This window comes from Ricinus communis, chromosome 1, assembly GCF_019578655.1.
Source record: "Ricinus communis isolate WT05 ecotype wild-type chromosome 1, ASM1957865v1, whole genome shotgun sequence".
NCBI lineage: Eukaryota > Viridiplantae > Streptophyta > Magnoliopsida > Malpighiales > Euphorbiaceae > Ricinus > Ricinus communis.
In genome coordinates, this window is record NC_063256.1 from 33,051,944 (window position 1) to 33,077,957 (window position 26,014).

Below are 26,014 nucleotides of genomic sequence, written 5' to 3' on the forward strand. Positions count from 1 at the left end.
TTATTCCTTAATCTCTCTTCTCCTTTATCAAATTCAAAAAGATTTGTAAAGGCTTTAAAGATAGATAAAAAGCATAAAAGATCAAAAGAAATCAATATAAAGGTATAAAGGACGGAAGCATTAATCATAATCAATTCTTAAAGAAAATAAGAAGTCATATTTATAGAAATATAAAATTACATAAATTGGGATAAAGGAAGAAAAGAAAAAAAAGATGAAAAAGAACAAAAGCAATAAAAAAACATGAATGCAATTCAAAATGAGATGAAAGAAGAAACGACTTCTAAATGTCCTTTGAACCACTTAATTCTTCTTCCTCTAGACCCTCGTCATCACTAGACTTATTATCAAATAAGCGCTAAGAATCTGAATGGCAAGGAGGTATATTATGACACTTTTGCATTTCAATGAGGTTTTTATGAATATACTTGAGAAACTTATAGAACTTCTTAATTCTCTTGGCTTGCCTTGTCATGGAGATAATTATTTTTTCCCCTGGGGTAATCCTCCCTTGAGGTATAAGATAATTATTTTTCCCCTAGGGTAATCCTCCCTTGAGGTATACTTGTTTCTTGCTCAGCCCGTTCTTTCTTACTTTTTATCTTCTCAACCTCTTCTTCTTATTTTTCCTCTTCACCCACCTCAATGTGTAATCTTGCCCTTTTCTTTCCCCTTACTTGTTCAATAGATGACATGACACTAGCACCCAAAATAACTCCTAAAGGCTCATCACTCTTTTTCTTTAGAACTTTTGAGTGAAGGAAGTATTGAATGGTTATGTAGTTAGTGCTTAAGGATAGAGGAATTCTTAGAAAGACAAGCTTTATGGGGGCTAGGAGTTTGAAGTAATTTACAATCATGGAGATCTAAGATGAAACCATGACATAAACACGAGAAGGTTTAGAAAGGTGGATAAGATGATCAATGAGGAAGTAGATTAATTGAATGGGCTTGTTGTAGATCATGCAATAAAGGATACAAAGGCCCTTTCGGGTGATCTTCTCATTACCATTACATCTTCCATGAATGGTTAGTATGAAGATCCTATAAAGAATCTAATGAAGAAGGGACTTGAAGTGTTTGGCATTTGAGTTTTTGTCAAGTTTGGTCTCAATAGACATTTCTTTCTAAAAGAAAACTAAACTTACTTGTAAATTGCTAAGTGTCGTGATGCCATGTTCTTGGAAGTTGAAGATCCCTCTAAGTTCATTCCTTGTCAATTATAGCCTTTGTCCAAAAAGGTTCAAAGTGATGCCAAAATAGCCAAATTCTCCTCCTTGCCTCTTACTCACTTCTAGAGAACTTAGGAACTTCAAAGTTCGTTCCTTGTGCCCATTCATACTATGATACACCAACATCTGGATTTGAATATTGTTGAGGTGCTTGAGAATGTCTTCATAAATCTCAAGCTTTCTAAAGTCCATATTTATAGGGGCTCTAGATGCCTTAAACTTCTTCTTGGCAAGGGTCTTGTACTTATTTCTTGCCTCTTGATTGGTACCCTTCATTATTGTGGATATGCTAGTAATGATGTAAGAAGATCTTCATCTTGGGCCTTACCCTTGCTCTTGTTCTCCTAAATAGTGGTTTTCTTAGGAGCCATTTAAGAAAGAAGGAGAGATGAAGATGATATCTGATGTAGGTTGAAGAAAGGTATGAGAAAATACTTTGGGAAAGAGAATAATTGCTTGAAGAATGTTTAAAATAGTTAAAGTACATATAATAAGGCCTAGAGGGAATATTTATAACAAAAATTAGTCAAAAAATGGTAAAATCTCATTTAAGAGGTGTAACTCCTCGTAAAAAAATTTATGAATTGTGTAATTCGAGACCACGAATTTCAAATTCCTGTTAGAATAGCTAGTTTGAATAGCTTCACAACCGCAATGGCTAGGGTCGTGACCACAAAAATGGACAAAGTTGAAAATCCTTAAATGCAAGTGATTTCTTCTTTTATCACATTATATGTGCAATTCTCATTGATGTATGAATGGATGAATCAACCAATAAAGTTATCATTATTGATCTAAGCTTGAATCCATTAATAAATAACTCAATTAATCAAAAAGCAATTAATTTAGACTATTTTCATCAAACATACCTAGTTCTCTCCTAATGAAGTTTAATTTATCCTCATTAAGTGGTTTGGTGAAAATGTCAGCAAGTTGATTATTTTTGTCAATAAATTCTAGCACTAGATCTGCATTTTGGACATGATCTCTTAAAAAGTGATGTCTAATGTCTATGTGCTTACTCCTAGAATGTTGAACAGGGTTCTTACACAGGTTTATTGCACTAGTATTGTCACGTTTAATTGGAATGTGACTAAGTACTTGGCTATAATTCTTAAGTTGTTGTTTTATCCATAAAATTTGAGTACAACAACATTCAACCACAAAGTATGTCGTTCGGCTATGGATAAGGCAACTAATACTTGCTTCTTACTAAACCAATATACTAAACATTCTCTTAAGAAATGGCAAGTTCTCTAAGTGCTCTTTCTATCTAAGAGACTACCAACATAATCAACATCAGAGAAGCCAATTATATCAAAAGATGTATCCTTTGGATACCAAAGACCTAGATGTATGGTTCCTTGTCAGTATTTTAAGATTCGTTTAATGACATGCAAATGAGACTCTCTAGGACTAGAATGAAAACGAGCACACAATCATACACTAAACATGATATCGGGTCTAGAAGCCGTGAGATAGAGTAGATATCTAATCATGTCTCTATATTTCTTCTCATCAATAGGCTTACTCTTCTCATCCTTTTCCAACTTTATTGATGTGCTCATTTGTTGTGTCTTGGCAATTTTGCATCCTTCCATCCCAAACTTCTCAAGAATTTCCTTTGTGTACTTGGATTGGTTGATGAAGATGTCATCCTTACATTGCTTGATTTGCAATCCTAGAAAGAACTTGTGCTCATCCATCATTCTCATTTTAAATTTTCTAGTCATACACTTAGAGAACTCCTCACACAAGGATTCATAGGTAGCACCAAATACTATGTCATCAACATAAAATTTGAACAACTAAAGTATCATGCTTATGAGCTTACAAAAAGTGTTATGTTAACCTTCCCTTTTCAAAAACTATTTTGCAACAAGAATGAGCTAAGTCTTTCATACCAAACTCTAGGATTTTGTTTTAAACCATACAAAGTCTTAGCTAATTTGAAAACATGGGTTGGAAACTCACAATGTTCAAAATCAGGATGTTGTTCAACATGCACTTCTTATTCTATAAAACCATTTAAAAAAGCACTTTTAACATCCATTTGAAAAAGTTTAAAATTCATGTGACAAGCATAGGCTTGCAATATTCTAATGGCTTCTAATCTTACTATCGAGCAAAGATTTCATCATAGTCAATGTCTTCCTCATGGTTATAGCTTTTAGCAACTAATCAGACTTTATTTTTAATGATGACATCTTTCTCATTTAACTTATTCCTATACACCCATTTATAATCTATGATAGTATGATCCTTAGGAAAAGGGATAAACTCCCAAACTTGATTCCTTTAAAATTGGTTGAGTTCCTTTTGCATAACAATCACCTAACATTCACTATTAAGAGCCTCAATAATAGTCCTTGGCTTAATTTGAGAGACAAAAGCAAGATTATTATCTAAATTTTTGAATTGAGATCTAGTACTTACACCTTTGGTGATATCATCTATCATAAGTTCCTTTGGATGCCCCTTTGGTTCCCTCCATTCTCTAGACAACTCTTGTTGAGCTTCCTCTTGAAGAGGTGGTGAGGGTTCATCTTGAAGGGGTTGAGATTGAGAAATTCTCCTTCTTGATTCACATCATCATCAATCTCAAGCTTCTCGAAATCACCTACAAAATTGTCAAAAGAACCTTTCACAAGATCAAGTGTACTAAACTCATCAAATATATATTCATAGACTCTTCAACTACCATAGAATTTGTGTTAAATACCCTATATGCTTTGCTAGAGGAAGAATAACCTAAAAATATACCTTCATCCATTTTTGGATGAGAATTCTCGAAGATTATCCTTGGTGTTTAAAATATAACATTTGTATCCAAATACTCTTAGATATGAGATTTTGGATTTTCTTCTATTTCATAGGTCATAAGATGTTTTAATCAAAATAGGTCTTTTGAAAACTCCATTAATCAAATAAAATGATGTATTGACGGTTTTGACCTAAAAGTAAGTAGGTAAACTATACTCATTGAGTATTGTTCTAGCTATCTCTATAAGAGTTTTATTTTTTCTTTCTACAAAACCATTTTATTGTGGTGTTCTGGGAGAAGAAAATTCATGTGAAATGCCATTTTGAATTCTTTTACATGGTCACTTCAAATAAAATATTTTTGAATTCTTTTACATGATCACTTCTTATTTTGGAAATACAAAAACCATTTTGTAAAACTTTTGAAAGCTTCAAAAGCATCATTCTTATGAGCTAAGAAACTAATCCAAGTAAGTCTAGAGTAATCATCTACAAGAACATATGCATAATGTTTTCCTCCTAAGCTAGCAACTCTAGTAGGGTCAAAAAAATTCATGTGAATAAATTGGAGAGGTCTAGATGTATTTACTATGTTCTTTGCTTTGAAATAGATTTTGTGTTGCTTTCCCATTTGACAAGGTCCACAAGTCTTGTTCTTTGTAAACTTCACATTTTGCAATCCGATCATAAGCTCATCCTTCTTTAGGCTATGAAGGAGCTTCATGCTTGCATGTCCAAGCCTTCTAGGTCAAAGTCAAGAATTTTCACTAATTAACATAAGACACTCCAAAGATTCATTAGCAATTTTGTATAAGTTAATTGTGTAGGTATTGTCAAACCTTTCTCCTCAAAGATTTCCTTGTCATTCCTTAAGGAAATGACTTAACAATCCTTACAGTCAAAGGTGATTTTGTTACCTTCATCATATAATTGAGTTACACTCATCAAGTTATGCTTCAAACTAGTAATAAGAAAAATATTATCAATGAGAGGAGAGTCTTTCTTACTAATAGATCCAATGCCTATAATTTTACCTTTGGCATAATTTCCAAAAGTTACCTTTCATCCATCATTCTTTTTCAAGTGAGAAAAGAGGTTGGCATTTCCCGTCATTGTGCCTTGAGCAGCCACTATCTATATGCCAATCTCTTTCTTTCAAGGTAGACTTGAAGCATACCTACAAAAAGTAAAATTAAGTTCTCTCTTTTAGGTACCTAAACCATTTTGGGTCCTTTGGGGTTAGTCAATAAGGTTTCTCCTAGTTGGAGTTGTGCCTTCATAATATAACAAAATATGTTTATGTGCCTATTCCTCATGTAATGGTGACATATGATATTAGGATTGAATTTTCTTTTGCTCAAATGTCTCTTTGCTTGAGACTTGGGTCCTTTTGCCTTCTTATAATGATTATGCATACAAGAGCAAGTTTTAGATGAATGATCTTTATCTTTGTTCTTATATATGTATCCATGATTAGTTCTTTTAGCCTTCCTTTTAGGAGGTGTAGCTTTTGTGTGTGCCTTTGCTTTTGTATCAACACCTTCAATCGAAGAAGTTTGTAGCGTTGAGGCTTTGATTGGATGTGGAAGGGGATGAAGTTGATGATGATGCACCATTAAAACCAAATCCATATTTTTATCAAAGGAGGTCTTTGATACACAATTAAAGTGTCTAAGGCTTCCTTTCCCTTATGAAATTTTAAAATGGAGCTTCTCAATTCCTCAAACTCTACCTTTAAAGAATCATTCTCTTTTGAAAGAGAGTTTAAGGAAGAGGTTTTAGATGAGAGCTCATTTAAAGATTTCTTAAGATCATCATTTGAAAGAGTTAGTATAGAAATTTTCTTTTGAAGCTCATTTAAATCTTACTCAAATTTGGAGCACTTTTCTTTGTAAACTTTCATTTTCAAATGATATTTTTTACATTTCAAATTCATGACTTTAAGCAAGTCATCATCATCCATGCAAGGTAAATCTTTTTCACATTCATGATCATCACAAGAGTGAGATATAGAGCATATCTTGTCCCATGAAGTAAGGATTGGCTACTTCCTCATCTTTTTATCCACTTGATGAAGAGTCATCCCATGTTGCCTTGAAAGCTTTCCTCTTCTCCTTCTCCTTTTCAAACTTCTTCTTGTTCTTGCTCTTGAAGCAATCGGCTTTGATATGCCCTTACTTTCCACATCCATAGCAAGTTAGATCACTCTTCCTTTCCTTGCTTTTTCTTGAAGTTTGAGTTATTGTTGGAGCTTGAAATATACTTCTTGAAGGGCCTCTTGTCTTTTGTTCTATACATTATGATTTTCTTGACCCTTTTGGAAAGCATGGCAAGCTCTTCATCCTCATCTTCACTTGATTCAGATCCACTAGAGCTTTCACTTTCTTAAGGCTTAGTGGAGCTTTTGAGAGCTAAGGGTTTTCTCCTTGTCTCCCTCTCCTTCTCTAGTTCTTCCTTCTTTCTTAGGGTCATCTCATGAGTAAGGAGTTTTCTAATGAGTTTATCCATTGACACTTTCTCTATATTCTGATTGGCTTCTTCTATACTTGCCACTCTTGAATCGTAGTCCTTAAGTGGTAGAGTCTTAAGAATCTTGTTATTGATGTCAACAAGCTCATAATGCTTGCCCAATTTTTTAAGATTGTTGATGATGGTAAGAAGTCGGTTTATCATATCGGTGATGCTCTCATTAGGCTTCATCTTGAAAATATTTTGTCACAAGTAATTGGATCTTCTTGGATTTGACTTGTCTTGTACCCTCATGGTAGTTCTCCAAGGTCTTTCAAATCTTGTAGGTGGTTGGTAGATGTTAACCTTTTGACACTCCTCTTTAAAGAATGAGCTAAGGAGGATGATCATAGCTCTTTTATTTTTGCCATTTGCTTTCTTATAAGCATCCACCCTCTCATCTCTATCAAGAGGAATGTCTATTCTCTCTTCTTGCTTGGTTGGGGGCTTCCACTCCTTCCTTATGCAATCCCATGCATCCATCGCTTCCCAATCCATGTAAAGTTCCATCTTATACTTCCAATGGGTATAATCAGACCCATCAAAATATGGTCTTAGATAGTGGATTCCTTTATTAGCCATTTTGATATTTGACTCCTGCACTTAAGCTTTAATACCACTTGTTTACCTTTATGAACCAAGAAAGTGGGGTTGAATTGATGAATAGAGAAATGATGGTAAATTAAAAATTTAGTTCAGAAAGAATGAGTAGAGAGTAAGAAGAATAGCACAAAATGAATTATAGTGGTTCGGATGTTAACAAACCCTATGTCCACTCCCCAATTCACAATTAGGTATTCATTATACTTGTATCTTTACACTTGGAGTTTTCAAGCTCACTCCTAACTTAATGTTTAAGGGCTAACACTAAACCTTGCAAATTGTATTCCTTAGGCTCACACACAATCTTTATGAGAGTTTTTCTAGACTAATGCTTAAACCTTAACCCAAGTGTTTTGGCTAACACTCAAACCTTACAAGAGATTCAAGCTCTTACAACAACTAAAAATGAGAAATATTAATTGCAATAAGGAAAGAATTGAAAGCACAATAATGTGAAATTATAGAGATTGTTGATAAACCTTAAATGACCTTTTGATATGGTTTTTTTAACCTAAAAATCTCAAAGAGTCATTATGAGTAAAAATCCCTAAAAGTTCACATAATCTAGCTTTGAGACAGTAAATTAAATGCAATTATTAGGATGAAAATCGTAGTCACGATTCTTGAAATGCCACCAACAGCTATCTAACATGGCATTGCCAGCTTTCTGATATGACCATTGGCGGTTTCTAACAGTTACTTCAGTCTTCAATGTTCGCGGTCTCGCCCTCCTAGGATGCGGTCAACACTTAGATATCATGCCCTATATTAATTTTAATTACTCTGTGATTTTTAGTAATTGTATCTTGCCTAATTTCTATTTTTGGGCACAAATTCAAGAATTGCTAAAATTATAAATAAATAAAATTAATTTTAGAAAAATTCTAGAAAACTATATCATCATTAATTCATCATCACACAAAATTTTACTTATTTTTACACTTTTAGTACTGAATTTTACCCTTATAATCAATTTCTTGGCTAGAATCACAAAATTGTTTAGAATATTCAATAAATAGAATTAATCCAAAAATCACTAAAATTTCTCATACCCATCACATGTCCATCATCAAACACAAAAATTCCACAATTTGTATGCAATAAAATCAAGATTACATCAAAGAAAATTAGATTTTTGCATTAAATACCTATTTTTCTCAAGAAATTACATAAAGAAAAAAAATCAATAAATGGACTGCAATTGGGGCTGTCAATGCTGCAAGTGTTGGCTGTGGGGGTGGGCGGTCGGTGTGAGTAAGGTCTAATAGGTGGTAAAAGGCTAGTGGAAAGGCTGTTGGTGGCGCGTGGTGCCTATGCGCGTGTGTAGGGGTTGTTTTGTGTGTCCAGGACTGCACGTGCAGGCTGGTTCGAGGCTACTGACCGGTGGGTTTCAACTGATAGCATTGGTGGTCAATGATGACGTGGTAGCGGTAGTGTGACGTGGTAGCAATTTGTTGTGGGTGTTTGGAGGAGTTTTTGATATTATGTGGGTATAAAAATAGATACTTGGTGAAGAAAGAAGGAAAAGCAAAATAAAAAAAAAAAAATATATATATATATATATATATATATATATATATATATATATATATATGGAGATATATGAGGGAGTTTTTGTAAGAAAAAAGAAATTGTAGTGTGATTAGGACAAATTTGGTTAAGAGAGTGTTTGGTTTGAGGAATTATTTAAAGGCTTATTTTTTTATTTTAATTGGATTTATTTTTTAAATAAGTTCTAATTAAAATAGGTCAATATCCTTTAAGAATTTGGTTGGAGAATTAAGAAATTTTTTATTTTAATTGGATTACTTCTAGTTAAAATAAGATTTTTCCTTTATTATTTCAGAAAAAATTAAGTTGCTATAAAATTAATTTTTGATAGAGAATTTTATAGGATATTTGGAACTTAAAATTAAATATTTTATTTTCTAAATATTCCTAAATTTTAAATTATTTCATTATTAATTACTTCTTTCTCTATTTTTTTCTCCCTTAATTATTCTTAATAGAAGCTAAAAAAAATTTGGCAATCTATCCATACAAATAAGGCTTTTAACCTTATTGTATAAGAAGGACAATTGTTTACATTTAAATTTAGCAGTGGCCCAAGCCCATTAAATTTGGTCAAACCCATAGAGAAAAAATATTTGATGCTGATTCAAATCTTGAAGTCCATAGATTTTGGTCCATATCTGAATTTTTAATCTGTGTAAATTTTCAATCTACTGGCCAGGAGTTGATTTAATAATTCTTAAAAATTATTGACATGTGATAAATGGGGAAGGAGAAAGATGGAAAACAATTATAAAATCTTTTGGAAGCTTGAAGCACGTTTTTAAAAAGTGAAAATAAAGGAATACAATAATCAGTAAAAAAATAGTGTGGAAATGAAGCATATCAAAAAGAAAAAAAAAAAAGACATTTATAATATGTGAGCTAAAAAGCCGAGCAAAAACAGAAAGTAAAGTAAAACTCAAGATAATATAGGCCCTTTTATTAGCTACATAATTATTTAAATTAGAAGTCAAATGGTTGCATATTTTACATTTATTGCACCCATAGCAATTATTTGAGATAATCAATTTCTAACACCATCGGTAATTCAATTCATAACACATGAAAGGGTTAAATACTAACTAAACACAATGCTAATAAATTTTCATTTCAACTACACATATAGAAAATTGTAAAAATAGATTCCAGAAAATTTTATTATTGAGATGCCCTACAAACCAATTAGATTAAGAGTTAAGCACCTATATAGGTGAGAAGAAACAAATGCACTGCATCCTCTCTAAAACCAATTTTGCCAGATAATATTATTTTGGCAAGGAGGTGATATTTGGTCTGAAAATTATTCCTCCTCCTTAAAGGCGTGATGAAAATATCAAAATTAATTTTTAAATTACCAGACTCATTTAAAGAACATATAAAATTGAATATTGGTTTAATATAGTCACCAAATGAACCGTGCTCTCCATTAAATTACAATATACTATTGCTTTATTAATGCAATTAGAGATTGTTAGATAAAACTCTTTTCCATTACAAATTATTTACATATATTTTTTGATATTAATAATTAATCACTGTTTTTTTATATTAAGATATACCTTTTTTTTATCTCAAATGAATAAAATATACAATGAAATATTCGTATCACTCTTAAAAATTGCACTACACCTCCTTAGGACACAATTTTGTTTCAAAAGAAAATGAAAACATTCTAATTGGTTAGTTGAAGAAATTAATGAGATGTGATCCAGAAGTCTAGCACGAGTTTTAATTTCAAAGGCAATGTCTATATGAATGCAATTCCCATACGATACAAATATTAAACGCACAATGTGAGTGCCCTTTTCAATGAAAAGTTATAGCATTGATTTTCTTTTTATATTAACATTTGACATAAATGATAATTCAACAAAATATTAATAAATGAAGAGTTAGATAATCACTGAGTATTTAGTTTCCTTATTGTTAGTAAAACGTTAGTAGTTGTTTTGATTTTTGCTTTCCATATGTTGATTTTCTATTTAATTATCATTTCATGTTAGATGTTATTATAAAAATTTGACGTACATATTATATTATCATTCAATAAGATCATCTCTAATACTTTTTTATATATATATTAATTTTTTATTTTAAAAAATTATTTCATAAAATAAGATTTTAATGTAAAAAAAATCAAATAAATAAAATTGACCGAAAATTTGATTAGATAAAATCAGTCAATTTAGTTTTAGGGTTTGCTTTCAAGAATTTTAGTTTTTCTAATTTAAGAAAACATCAACGATTGGCTGATTATATTTTACTATTAAATTTGTATTATTTTATTTTTTTAGATAAATATAGTTTTTATATTATCTTTATATAATCCTTTAAAAGTGCGTTTTAGATATTAGATTATTTAAATATTTTTTAAAAAGAATTGTTTTATAAATAGCTTTTAGAATTCTCATTATGAGAAATCAAAGAATAAACACATTTTTTCTTCTCTTTTTATTTGTTTATTTTTTTAATTAACCAGAAACTAGGGTTAAAAAAGTAATTTTTTTGGTTAACTGAATATTTAATTTATTTTTTTCAAAAAATATAAAATTTATATTAAACAGTTATTTCTTTTATAAACATAGTCGGATTAACCGAATTATGCTCGCCCTAATAAAGAATACCCTTTGGAAATGTTGTTATATATCCTAAAATATTTATTTTAAAACTTAATTCTTAAAATGTATTAAACATGATTCTATTAGTTGTATTTAAAAATGTATTAAACATAATTAGGACAAAAGGTCATTTTGCCCACTAAACTTGTGTGAAGGAGTGAAATAGGCCGAATTTCAAATTTTTCAACTAATAAACTCCTAAACTTTTGTTTTAAGCTCAAATTAGTCTAAATTTTATGAGTATGCACCAAACGCCTATGTTTAGATTAATTAAAACATTAAAAGGTTTAAATTTATTTTGTTTTTTATATTTTTTAAATACAAAATACTTAATACTCCTACCACCTTCCTCAACACCTCACCTTTTATTATCACCATTACCACTTCTCTACTGTTGCTACTCCAACAGCTTTCAAAATTCACCATTACCACCATAAATCAAAATAAATCTAAAATCCACCGTCACCATCATTATCGTCAAATGCATCAGTCATCACCACCAAATCCATCAATTGTCATTACTATCATGAAACTCGCTTGGCATCACTATTAGAATTACTCACCACCACTATTGCCAAACAACCTATCTATTTCTTGTAACTTTCATTTAAGAAACACTAATCCTACCATTTATCTCACCATCTTTTCTACTGTCGTCTTCATCCACCTCCATTGTTGTTATAAACATATTGTTGTGGAAATCGAGTTAGTTTCCACCGACAACTAAGCTATTAAATAAATAATAAGAAAAGAAACACCATAACTTTAACGAGGTTCGGTAAAAATTATGCTTACTTCTTCGGGCACTACCAAAATAATATTTCTTAATTCAATAGAATTACAAAGAAATATTAATAAGAAGAGAAATAAGAGAAATATAATTTAGCCCATAGAAATATAAGGCCCATTGTTTTTCTTGACACTTGAAAAAGAGAGAAGGTCCATTATTTATAGCCTTAGGACTACTTCTTTCTTTTCTTAGCTTTTCAATGTGGGATAAAGGAGCCAAAAATAACAAATCTCCACCTTGGCGACTTCCTAAGCCTAATCAAACATTCTTTGTTTTCTCTCATCAGAAATTTAGCAATGCCTCCAAATGCGCTTGAAGCGCCCATCTTCAAATTTTTAAAACATTTATCAAGTTTAAACAATGTTGGAACTTGACACCAGTTACTACTTTTGTATTCATATCTGCAGGATTTTCAGTAGTTGGGATCTTCTGAAGAAGTATCTCATATTCTTCAATAATTTCTCTCACGTAGTGATAACGAACATCGATATGCTTTGTCCTTGAATGATAGACTTGTTTTTAGCTAAACAGATAACACTTTGACTATCACAATGCACTTTGATGTGCTTCTGATCAATTTCCAAGTCTTTCACCAACCCCTGAAGCCAAATTGCCTCCTTTACAGCTTCTGTAACTACTATATACTCTGCCTCTGTTGTAAAGCAACCATTGACTGCAAAGTAGACTTCCAACTAACTGGTGCTTTTGCAAGTGTAAACACAAAACCAGTAGTTGACCGACGTTTGTCCATATCACCTGCGTAGTCAGAATCACAATATCCAACCACATTCATATCAAACTTCTCATCCTGCTCAAATATTAATCCAACATCCACAGTATTCTGAATATACCTTAGGATCCATTTCACAGCTTGTCAATGTCCTCTTCTAGGATTATGCATATACCTACTCACAACTCCGACTGCTTGTAAAATATCAAGCCTTGTGCACACTATAGCATACATCAAGCTACCAATTGCATTTGCAGTGAATATCATTCTTGTTAGGAAATCCATCCTTCTTTGCAAATACCCATTTGCAACCAATTACCTTTATTTTCTTAGACAGACTAGCTAGCTTCCACGTCTGGTTTTTCTCAAGGGATTGCATTTCTTCCTCCATAGCCATATTCCACTTATCTGCCTCAGAGCTCTGTATAGCTTCAATATAGGTGGTCGAAACATCAACATTTGAAGATACAAAGGTTACAAAATCTTCAAAATGAGCAGGTTTTCTAGTGTTCCTCTTTGGCTTACTCAATGCAATTGACTCATGTTGCCATGGAGGTTCTTGTGCTGGAACCTCTACTTCATCACCTGATTCATCTTCTAACTCCTCTTCTTCTATAGGAGTAGATTTATCATACTGATCTACTGTTGGTTCAGTACATCTACTACTATCAAACTGCATCTGTTTGAGAGAATGCTCCACCTGCTGTGAAGCTCCATTTGTGTCCTGTCTTCTACCTTTTTCACTATAGTAGATTCTTCAAAGGTAACATCTCTACTAAAGATTTCTTCTTTGAATCTGGGCACCCTAGGCGATATCCTTTTACACCTGATGATATCCCCATAAAAATTACTTTTCTTGCCCTCGAATCCAACTTTGATTCCTTAATATGATAATATGCAGTGGAACCAAAAACATATAAAGAATTACAATTTCTAGCAGGTTTTCCATACCATACCTCTAAAGGTGTTTTGCCGTTGATAGTAGTTAATGGTAAATGATTAATAAGATGACACGCGTATGTTACAGCCTTAGCTCAGAACTGTCTGCCCAACCCAGCATTGGACAACATACACTGAACTTTCTCCAATAGAGTCTGGTTCGTCCTTTCTACCACCCTATTCTGTTATGGTGTATTTCTGACAGTGAAGTGTCTCACAATACCTTCATCTTGGCAGACTTTCATAAAAGGATCACTTGTATACTCTCCTCCATTATCTGTTCGGAGACGTTTGATCTTTCTGCCCGTCTGAGTTTCTACCATCTTTTTTCAGGTGAGAAAAACTCCTAACACTTCATCCTTTATCTTCATAGTGTACACCCATACTCTTTGGAAAAAATCATCAACGAAGGAAACATAACATTGTTTGCCTCCCATTGAAGCTGTCTTGGATGGTCCTCATACATCCGAGTGAACATAATCCAGAATACCCTTAGGATCATGGATTGTAGTACCAAACTTCACTCTTGTTTGTTTTCCCTTGACACAATGTTCATAGAAATTCAATTTGCAGACTTTCACTCCCTGCAATAATCCTTGATTTGCCAGAGTTTCAAGGATTTTTCGCCTGCATGTCCCAAGCACATATGCCACAAACTGATTGCTTCTAATTCCTGATTATAACTAGAAACTACTGATGTTGTACCAATAACTAGATTACCAAGATAGTAATACAAGTTATTGCTTTGCTGAACACCTTTCATCACAACAAGTGCCTTAGAGATAACCTTCAAAGTTTCATTTTTAATGACAATAGTGAAGCTCTTTCTTGCCAGAACTCCAAAAAAATAAGGTTTCTGGTCAAACTCGGCACATATCTGACATCAGTCAGAATTCTAATTGATCCATCATGATTCTTTAACCGAATTGATCCAACAACAACAGTTTTGCAAGTGTTGTCATTTGTTGTATAGACAGCTCCACCCTTTGTTTCTTTGACACCAGAAAACCACTCTTGGTTGGGACACATATGGTGGCTACAGCCTGAATCAAGAATCCAAGCTCCTAAATTGCTGGTTGATGGCATTATTACTAATGAAAGATCAGAATCACATTCAGCTACATTTGTATATGCAACAGCTTTCCCTTTGGCTTTTTCTTTCAGCTTCAGACAGTCTTTCTTCCAGTGCTCCTTTTCCCGGCAAAAGGCACATTGGTCTTTGCCAACTCTGGATTTCGACCTTCCTTTCTTCCCTTTGCTACTTTTTTCCGAACGGCCTCTTATTACTAAAGCTTCTGCTGCACCATTAGAGCTACCCTTTTTTATCTTTTCTTCGTAATTCATAACTGTATAAAGCAGTACAAACCTCACTAAGAGACACCTCAGCCTTCCCACGGAGTAAGGTAGTCTCAAGAAATTCAAATTCTTCTAGAAGAGATCCCAACAACATCAAGGCCAAATCTTCATCCTCAAATGTCACATCTAAATTCATCAAGTCAGCAACAAGCTGATTGAAGTTTGTTATGTGATCATTCATTGTGGTACCAGGAACATATGTGAATCTGAACAATCTTTTCTTCATATGGAGTTTATTTTGACTGCTCTCCACAATTTACTAGCAGAAGTCTCTTTACAGAATGCATATTTCTGCTCTCTAGACAAGCACGATCGAATTGTACCACATGCCAATCGATTAATTCTTTTCCACTCATTCTCCTCCACACAGTCTGGTTTCTAATCTTCAATGGCAACATCTAGATCTTGTTGGAATAAGGCATCTAGAACTTCACCTTGCCACATACCGAAATGACCAGTACCATCAAATATCTCCACCACAATTCTGGAACTTGCCACTACATTTCTCATTGAGATTGACGAATTTGGTGCTACTATTGTGGTTGATGTAGAGGTACTTTCACCGTTAGTCATTTCTGCTTCGATCTATATTTAATAGCTTTCAAATATAATGCGGACCTATATTCTTTTCTGATATGGTAGATCAATTTAAACTGCAACCACTCAGTAACCTAGCTCTGATACTAATTGTTGTGGTAACCGGGTTAGTTTTCATCGATAAATAATCTATTAAATAAACAATAAGAAAAGAAACACCAGAATTTTAACGAGGTTCGGCAAAAATTACGCTTTCTTCAGGCACTACCAAAATAATATTTTTTAATTCAATAGAATTATAAAGAAATATTAATAAGAAGAGAAATAAGAGAAATACAATTTAGCCCATAGAAATATAAGGCCCATTGTTTTTCTTGACACTTGAAAATGAGAGAAGGTCCACTATTTATAGCCTTGGGACTACTTCTTCTTTTTCTTAGCTTTCAATGTGGGATAAAGGAGCCAAAAATAACACATATCTCTCATCACCACCAAAACATACTACTTCAGATGGAAGGTAACGGTTGAAACTACCGTGATTAACAAAGACAAGGAAAAAACAAGTGAAGAAAAAAATAAAGAGAATGATATTACTGTAACGATAATGGTTGAGACAAAGGTTAAAGAAGTGAAAGGAAAAAAGGGAAGAAAAAGATTAAACTAAAAACTTTTGTTTAAATATTTATGTTAAAATGTCAGACTCACACACCTTTATCCTCTGTTGCAATACATGCATGATCTGAAGTCAACATTTGGATCTATTTGGTATGAAAGTATAAATTATGGCATGTTCGCTTAAATAGTTAAAGATTTAGTCTATTTGACCCCTTAATATAAATTTAGAGGCTAAATTGACTCTTTATCCAATATAATTGTGTTGGTTTTACTCCATTAAATTTAATAGAATGCACTAATGTACTTTTAATTATATGTTTAATTTGTCAAGTGAGCAACCACATCACTTTTAGGATTTCCATATTAATCGTCATCCCTACTTATTTTTTCTTTTTCTCTCTTTTTTATAATTTTTTCAATCTAACCCTAATTATCACCTCCACACCACCACATTACATAACTATAATTATTCTTTTTATAAAAAAAAAAATTATACACTCAAAAATTGATCATTCTAAAAAAATCAAATATCAAAAAGTATTTATCAACACTTTAATAACAATAGATCACAAAAGAAATAACAGCCATGATATAAATTTTTCAATAAAATCAGAAGAAGGATTAGAAGGAATAAGGTCGTAAACAAACCAAACATCCCATGATTTACTAAGAGCTCAATCGATAAAAAAAAAAATATTAGTATAAGATTATTCATTAAGTTTGAGCCAAATTGAGCTCGATAATTTTATCAAGCTAAACTCAAACTTGCTTATCTATTGGCTCATGAATAGGCTCACAGTTAGATTCGTAAGCTCAAGCTTGAGCTCAAACTTGGTTTGTTTAGTAAGCTCGCAAAAAGGCTCATAAGCAGTCTCATTTACTAACTCGAACTCGACTTCAAATAATTTTATTCTTAAATTTAAAATCTTATATATATATATATAAAATAATTATAACTAATACTAAAAATACTTAAGAAGCTGAAACTTGAGATTTTTTACTATATCATTATTTAATGAGGCAAACTCAAATTTAGCTTGTTTAATATAATAAAATGAGTTATTTATAAACTAAATTTAAACTTAAACTTAAATATAAAATTTTAAATTGTGCCCGAGCTTATCTTGAGCTCTTACTAAATTAAATCGAGTTATAAACTCCGCAAAGTTCAACTCAGGTCGATTTAATAACAAGTTCTAAGGAGGAGGAGGAGGGGGAGAGTATAATTTATGTTCCGATTAAAGTTTGTTTGATATTTCATTAGTTTTAACATAATGAAGATTATATCTCATAAGCTTTCAGAATTTAAATCTTAGAAAAACGTGTATTTTATAAATCATTATATATCCCGCCGCCGACATATGTTTATGGAATGAAAAGAAATAATATTCAATTCCAAAAGTCAAAAGTTATTGAAAAAGAAAACCACAGAAAGGCTAAACAGTCAGAAAACTCAGGCTCTTATCCGTGTCCACAGCTTTGGTCAAAAACCCTGCAGCCGTCCAAACTTTCACCATTCTCCATTTCAAAAGCATAATAAACTCAAACATCTCCAATGTCCAGAAATCAAATGAGCTCTCCAGAGAATGAAGATTTCTTTGATCCTCTACCAGACTCACTTCTCCTCCTCATCTTCAACAAGTTGTGTGATTCCAGGTCTCTCGCTCAGTGCCTCCTAGTCTCCAAGCGCTTCTCTTCTCTTGTCTTCCAGGCTGATAATGTCTTTCTTTCCATCCCCACTCCAAAACCCAAATCAGCATCAAGCCACAGGAATAGAGCATCCAGGAATCTTTTGAGGACTCTTGTCCATAAGTTCATTGCCAAGCCACTCCAATTCTTTCCCTGTGTTGCAGCTCCCAAGTCACCTGGAAACTCAGGTTGTATCTCATACTATTCACCTAATGAAGTTCTGAAGCATTTAAAAAATGTTAAGTCTTTGCACATAAAGGTTCCTTTCCAGTGTGAGAAGATAGGACTGGAGTGTTCTAATTCATTGCTCAAATGGCAGGCAGAGTTTAGTGGGGAGCTAAAGAATTGTGTTGTTCTTAGTGCTACATCTATTCAAGAATGTAATTGCTGCATTAACCATGTAGAAGAAGGAGGAGGAGGAGGCACTGTTGGGCAAGTTCTAAATGATGATGAATTGAAGTTGCGAATCGTAACGACGATTTCTTGCTTGATTGCTGCATCTGCAAGGCACTTGCTGTTGAAACAGATTTTAGCAGAACATCACATGCTTGAAAATGTTACAATCAGTGATGTCAACAAGCAAGGAAGGTTGTGTGTAGGAAAAGATCAGATTGTTGAAATGAGAAACGCAATGAAGTCATTGGCGGTATCAGAATCATCATCATCGATAGAGAGGACTCCAGTACCGGATTTGAGCATGAAGCTATGGTATGTGCCTGTGCTAGAGTTGCCGGCGACAGGGTACTTGATGAAAGGAGCAACACTTGTTGTGATCAAACCTGTTAATGGGGTCACTAGAAAAGGAAGCAACCAAAGTGATTCCTTCGATTTCGACGGGGACAAAAGCGAAAAGATGGCTTTTGTTGAAGCTGCAAGGATGATGGTGAAGATGAAGAAGAGCTACGCAATGACTATGAACTCCTTTTGAGTTGTGAAGTTCAGACAGTGGATTTCGTAAATTAAATTACATTGGTTCATCATTAATTGTATTTAAAGTAAATCCTACAGTCATTTACATGCCATTGTACTGTAAGTTAGCAAATCACAAGATTAGCAAGTCATATGGAACTGCCACAACTTTTCTAAAAGGGCCATGGACGGATAAGGTTCAGCTTCCACCATTGGAACCCACCATACAGCTAACGATGATGTTGCTCCATTTGAATATTGCGGCAAATTTGACTATGAATGAAAGATGGCAGAGTATTTAAGAGAAAGAACAGAAAGCTTACTACACGTCTAAAAGACTCTTCAATCTGCCAACTAAAGTCTTATATATATATATATATATATATATATATATATATCGTACACAATGACACATTCAATATATATATATAATATATATATCGTACACAATGACACATTCAACATGTCCTTTGAGAACATTGAAATCCCACTTTTTGTGTTGCTTTTAATATAAAGAAATTTTCACCATCTTTTCTCCAAAATCAGATTCCAAAAATGAAAACAGTAATGTAGCATTGGCATGTTCTTCAATATCAGACCGGAGGAGGGCTGCTTCTGGTTCAACTGATCTAACAGTTCAATCTCGGTTCGAAAAAAAAATACGAATTTAATTTCACCTTATTACTGAAGGTGGAACGAATATCATTTTAACAAATTCCATGTTAATCAGAAAAACTGTAATCTCCCGAGTGATATTATTTTCAGTTAACCCAACAAGAAGAAGCCTAACAGTCAGCAAACTGCTGCTATGTCGACTGACTATTGTTGCCTGCCATTATTCACTCGTACAAACGTGAGTTCACCATCCTGTGCACAGGATCATGTACTCGCTTAGCAAAAGCCAATCAAATTCATATAATCACTTGCCAATATTGACGGTGAATAATAAAAATTTATTAAATTTTTAATTTGTATCTAAATAATTATTAAATTTTGATTTTAATTTTACTAACATTAATGAAATTTTTCAGAGACATCTAAGGTAAATTAAATGGATGGTCATCAACTTTATACTTTATAATAAAATATGTCAAATTTTAATTTGTTATAAAAAGAACTGCTTATGTATCTTTTAAAATTAATATTTTATTATTTTTTATTATAAAATATAAAGTTTAGAAATCGCTTGTATAATTTATTATTATATTTATCAAAAACATTTATCGAAATTATTAAAATTAAAATTTAATGGCTAATTAGTTAGAAATTAGTGCTTTGAAACATTTTTATTATAAATTTACCTCACTTGCCAAACATGACATACCGTTGGGGATTGTTATATCCTGAGCTCGGCTGCATGATTCATCATATAGCTAGAGATAAAAATGGACGCTGATTTTGATAAATCACAAAGTTGGGTTAGTGATTGAAGTTAATTGACAGATCTCATTAAAACCTAATTCACTTAAAAAACACAACTAAACTAAGCTACCATAAAACAATTCTTTTTCCATATTAAATTATTATTAGTAATTTATTATTTTATTTATTATGTTAAGCTTACTATAATACTAAATTTATCTTTTAAGATATGCTCGCTCAAAAAAAATATTATATATTAAATTAAAGATATTTTAATTAACATGATTAAAAAAATTATTTTCTTATAAAAAATAATTTTAATTTTCTTCTAATAATTCATTTTAGTAATGTGCTAACATTTTTCTAAAAACATATGATAAATTAAAAATAATAATTTTAATCAACATAATTAGAAATAAATATAGAAAAAAGCAATTTCCTTTTTTCCTCTCTCGATTTATTTTCAAATATCAGCATCATAATTTAAATTTTAAAAAAATTATAGATTCATATATAATAAATAATAGGCTCATCACATGTGCACTTGAGAGTCATAAATTATAGCCAAAGAATTTATTAGTTAAGATATAGATTCATATATTAAGAAAATGTTCATTAGTAAAAATTAATGAATATACACATTATATTTAATGAATTTGACAATATTAATTGATAGATATACACTTTATATTTAATAAATTTAAAATTAAAAACATATTATTATATACTTTAGAACATAAAGTTTATGTTTAATAAAAGTGATATTGATAATAGATGAATACACACTTTATAAATAATGAATCTAAAATTTATATTTAATAATTTGATACTAATAACATATGAATATATATTTTATAAGTAATTAACATGTATTTTGTGCAAAGAACTAATTAGTATTTACAGGTTAAAAATAATATTTATAAACTATAAGTTTATTAAATATATATTTAATATTCATCTAATATAATACACATATTGATAATATAAAAAATAAATTCTTTATAATAATATTATATAGTCATATGCCTCAAAAATTTATAAATATACTTAAAACTTATTTAAACAATGTATCTTAATTTAACTATAAATTATAAAAAAGAATATGCTATCATAATTTAAAGCCCAAAATGGTTAGTTAGTTACTAGATTACTTGAAGACAATTATAATATTGAAATCAAATCTATTTTGAGAGATACCCTATATAACGTTAATGATATTTAATTGATTCCGCACTAAGATATTTTTTTAATATTATCTAGAATAATAGATAATCATATAATATTTTTAAAATTGTTATTTATTAATAAAATTATTAATTTCTTAAAATATTAAAATAATTAATATTCAATGAAAAGAAAAATAAAAAATAAAAAATATAATACTTTATAAAGTTATTAATTTACCAAATGTAAAATATAAAAGATATAGTGTGGAGCATTTTGTTGTCCAAAAGGTTAAATAAAATGAAGAAAAATGAAAAAAGAAATATAGATATAATGAAAAAATCAACCAAACAGAGAAAAAGCAAAAAGGCCCTTTAAATCACACATTTGCACGTAGACAGTAGTCTCCAATTTCAAAAAAAAAAAAGAGAAAAGGGACGTGTCATAAAACCAAATGCACATGTTAAATGAGTCAGATCGACAATACCATGTAGACCTGGGCGCATCATATAATTTTCTTTCATGAAATATGCCAACTCAACTCCAACATATCCGTAAAAAAGAAAATTAAAATGAGTTTCTTCCTCTTTTTATTTTTACTTTTTTGTGGATCCAATTCAGTTATGCCCTAAAAATCCAGTTGTCTTCTGGTTTTATAAACTTGCTGGTTTGTTTTGTGGTTCTTTTATAAGCCTTCATCGACAATACTGATTTTTTTGTGTGGATTCAATTCAGTGTAAATGACTTGGCAGCTCTAAATTGGGAATCATGCTCCTTAGAGCTTGATTCGAGTGGAGATGCGGCAGAATCGGTCTCTCAACTGGTATTAGTGGGACGCATAACAGGGGAAAAGAGTTACGGTCTGGGCCTAGTGGGAAGCATAATTTACCAGCATGTGGAATGTCATATCGGAGGTAATAATCCAAACTATCCAGCCAAAAGAAGCTCAAAAATGTCTTCCTTTTCAAATTTCAAAATGAGAAGGACAGCAGAGGTATCATGTTGGGTCGTTCGTGCTCCTTCCAAAATAATCTTTTGATGTTGAAGGAATGGCTGCCAAATCAGAGGTTGGAAGAAATAGACTTCACTCGGAAAGATTTATAAACAAATAATTGTTTATCCATAATTGTTGATGAAATGGATAGCAGATGACAAATTCTTATTTATAAACTAATTATGGTTTTCCATCAAAGCACCAATGGTTACAACCTTTGACGTTATAACCTTTATCAATAGTCATAATTATTCAATTTACAATATTTCATTGACCAATAGAATTTAATCACTAATATCTTATTATAATTATATAAGTCATTAATTTTTTATATTCTTCCAATTGGCTCATATGATTTAATAAGAACATAAAATGCATAAAAATTAATGTTAATTTTTTGTTTACATTGGCTATGACATAACATCATTATTAAGTAGAAATATTAATGCAGGTTATAGTGGTCGTATCGACATAGTCCCTTCCATGTACCACAACACTAATTCTCAACTTAACGTGATCTTTAATAAAGATAACATTAATAATCTAAAATTAGTGTCTTTATTTCAACACTCTTCCTGTCAATATTACTCTAAAACAATTATGTATACCAAATAGAAAATAGAAAAATCAGAAACGCATAATTGAGCTCAAAGTATCAAATGTATAAACTTAAAATAAACTTAATAAAATATTAGTAATGACGTCTAACAGTGCCCATTCTTACAACATGTTCATTAAAGATTTTGAGCAATAATCCTTTTGTTAAAGGATCTGCAATCATAAGATTTGTACTAATATGTTCAATTGACACTCTTTGTTTATGGACTTCTTCTTTAATGACAAAGTATTTTATCTCCATATACTTAGCACCTTTAGAATACTTGTCATTTTTAGAGAAGAAAACTGCTGCAGAATTATGACAATAAATTTTCAGCGGCCTAGCTATACTGTCGACAATTCCAAGTCCTGAAATAAAATTTCACAGCCATAATCCATGAACGGTAGCCTCAAAGCAAGCTACAAACTCAGCCTCCATAGTGGATGCAGCAATGACAGACTGCTTCACACTCTTCCATGAAATTGCTCCTTTAGCTAATAGGAATAAGTAGCCAAATGTTGATTTTCTTGTATCAACATATCTAGCAAAATCTGAATCTGAATATCCAATCACCTCAAGGTGATTAGATCTTCTATAAGTGAGCATATGATCCTTTGTTCCTTGCAAGTATCTAAGAATTTTCTTTGCAGCTTTCCAGTGATCTAATCCTGGATTACTTTGATATCTGCCCAGTATTCCGACAACAAAACTAATGTCCGATCTGGTGCAAGTTTGAACATACATTAAACTCCCAACAACAGATGCATAAGGAATGTTCTTCATTTATTCTCGTTCCAATTCATTTTTCGGACATTGCATAAGATTAAATTTATCCCCTTTCTGAATTGGAACTATCCCTGCTGAGCATTTGTCCATTTTAAATCTCTCTAAAATTTTATTAATACAAGTCTTTTGAGATAAGCCCAATAAACTTTGTGATCTGTCACGAAATATTTCTATTCTTATCACATATGTGGCTTCTCCCATATCCTTTATTTCAAAATTATTAGAGAGATATTGGTTTCATGTAGCAAACCAAGATCATTAGCAGCAAGTAAAATATCATCAACATACAGAACAAGAAAAACAGACTTGCTCCCACTGATTTTCATATATATGCACCGATCAACGATGTTTTCTTGAAATCCAAAAGAAGTAATGTTATCATTAAACTTAATATACCATTGACGGGAAGCTTGTTTAAGTCAGTATATTGATTTCTTTAGTTTACACACCATATGATCCTTTTTCTTAATTGAGAAACCCTTAGGTTGATCCATATAAGCTTCTTCTTCCAAATTTTCATTAAGAAAAGCGGTTTTGACATCCGTTTGATGTAGCTCTAAATCATAATGAGCTACTAAAGCCATAATAATTCTAAGAGAATCGTTTTTAGACACTGGTGAAAAAGTCTCTTTATAATCAATGCCACTTTTCTGAGTAAAACCTTTGGCAACAAGTCTGGCTTTGTGTCTTTCGATATTGCCTTTTGAATCGCCTTTGGTTTTGAAAACCCATTTGCATCCAATCTTTTTACATTTTTCAGGCAACTCAACAAGGTCCCAGACTTGATTTTGATCTATAGATCTTAACTCTTCTTCCATAGCATTAATCCATTTAATTGAATCATCACAATTCATGGATTCTAAAAATGCACTTGGATCATTATTAATTCCTAAGTCCATTTTTGACTCTTGTAGATAAACTACATAGTCATCATAAATAGCAGATCTCCTTTCTCTTTGAGATCTTCTTACTATTGCTTTTTGTTGTTCATTTACTATGGTTTCATTATTGATATTTTCATCATGAAGCATTTGATCATTTATTTGTTGTTCTTGAATGTTATTGGGATGAATAATAACATTAGGAACAACAATTGTAGAAGTTTTGGGTATAGGAACTTCCACCCTAACTTCTTGAATACTAACATCATGTATTCTTTCGCTCCCACTAATATCACCATTTTCAATTGAATCTTACATTTCAAGATTCAATAATTCTTGTACTATGATTAGGACAATAAAATCTATACCCTTTAGACTTCTCTAGATAACTAATAAAATAACCACTGGTTTTTTTTTAAATCCAATTTCTTTTCATGTAGATTATAAATTCTTACTTCTGTTGGGCAACCCCAAACATGTAAGTGCCTCAAACTAGGTTTCCTTTCTGTCTATAGTTCAAAAGGTGTACTTGGAACTGCCTTACTAGGAACCCTGTTTAGCAAATATATAGCAGTTCTTAATGCATACATCCATAATGACAAGGGTAAAGAAGAATGACTCATCATACTCCTAACCATTTCCATTAAAGTACGATTACGCCTTTCTGCAACACCATTTTGTTGTGGTGTTCCTGTCATTGTGTATTGAGTACAAATATCATGTCTTTCAAGAAATTTTGCAAATGGACCTGGACATTGTCCAGATTCATCATATTTTCCATAATATTCACTACCTCTATCTGACCTTATGATTTTTACCTTTTTATCTAATTGCCTCTCAAACTCTTTAATAGAAATCTCAAGTAAATTGATTAATTGAAATTTGTCATGCAATAGATAAATATGACCATAATAAGAAAAATCATCGATAAAAGTAATAAAATATTTTTCTCCACCAGAAGTTGGAGCATCAAAAGGACCACAAAGCTGTGTGCTTCTTGTAGCCCCCTTCTTAGTGTGTTTTGTTTGTTTTCCTTTAATATAATCGATACACACTTCAAGATCAGTAAAGTCCAAACTTAGAAGTATTTCATTCCTTACTAATCTTTGTATCCTTTCTTTGGATATATGATCCAAACGTTTATGACACAAGTAAGCAGAACTTTCATTGATTAAACTACGTTTAGTACTAATATTATGATGCAAGGTCATTAATGTCTCAACAAAAGGATTATCAAGTTTAAGCTTATAGAGACCATCACATAACAATCCAGAACCAATAATATTATTATTCTTAAATAAAGTTAAAGATCCAGAACCAAACTTAAAATAAAATCCTGCTACATTAAGCTTCGATAAAGAAACTAAGTTGCGGGAAAATGTGGGT

General features: G+C 31.7%; 3 protein-coding genes across 3 annotated transcripts; 1 reads left to right on the forward strand and 2 right to left on the reverse strand.

Moving 5' to 3' along the window:
* Positions 1 to 12,705: 12,705 nt before the first annotated feature.
* On the reverse strand, positions 12,706 to 14,060 carry LOC125369967. The gene is made up of 3 exons (XM_048373490.1): positions 13,961 to 14,060; positions 13,118 to 13,533; positions 12,706 to 12,876 (listed from the first exon to the last, which is right to left on the reverse strand). The coding sequence occupies exons 1-3, from the start codon at positions 14,058 to 14,060 to the stop codon at positions 12,706 to 12,708; spliced, it is 687 nt and encodes a 228-aa protein (XP_048229447.1).
* Positions 14,061 to 17,746: 3,686 nt separating this feature from the next.
* LOC8286123 (F-box protein At4g18380) lies at positions 17,747 to 19,151 on the forward strand. The gene has a single exon (XM_002531079.4). It carries the CDS (start codon positions 17,801 to 17,803, stop codon positions 18,860 to 18,862), a length of 1,062 nt encoding a protein of 353 aa, XP_002531125.2. The 5' UTR covers positions 17,747 to 17,800; the 3' UTR covers positions 18,863 to 19,151.
* A 4,191-nt stretch (positions 19,152 to 23,342) lies between these two features.
* LOC125369969 (secreted RxLR effector protein 161-like) lies at positions 23,343 to 23,744 on the reverse strand. The gene has a single exon (XM_048373491.1). It carries the CDS (start codon positions 23,742 to 23,744, stop codon positions 23,343 to 23,345), a length of 402 nt encoding a protein of 133 aa, XP_048229448.1.
* Between the last annotated feature and the right edge of the window lie 2,270 nt (positions 23,745 to 26,014).

Excerpts from the sequence above, each read along its gene's own strand:
- LOC125369967 (XM_048373490.1), bottom strand. The coding sequence starts at position 14,060 with ATGGTAGAAACTCAGACGGGCAGAAAGATCAAACGTCTCCGAACAGAT. Across the intron at positions 13,534-13,960 it reads GAAAGTCTGCCAAGATGAAG|GTAGAAGACAGGACACAAAT; the intron begins GTATTGTGAGAC and ends ATAGTGAAAAAG. Across the intron at positions 12,877-13,117 it reads GTCTGTCTAAGAAAATAAAG|GATGAGAAGTTTGATATGAA; the intron begins GTAATTGGTTGC and ends ATATTTGAGCAG.
- LOC8286123 (XM_002531079.4), top strand. The coding sequence starts at position 17,801 with ATGTCCAGAAATCAAATGAGCTCTCCAGAGAATGAAGATTTCTTTGAT.
- LOC125369969 (XM_048373491.1), bottom strand. The coding sequence starts at position 23,744 with ATGAAGAACATTCCTTATGCATCTGTTGTTGGGAGTTTAATGTATGTT.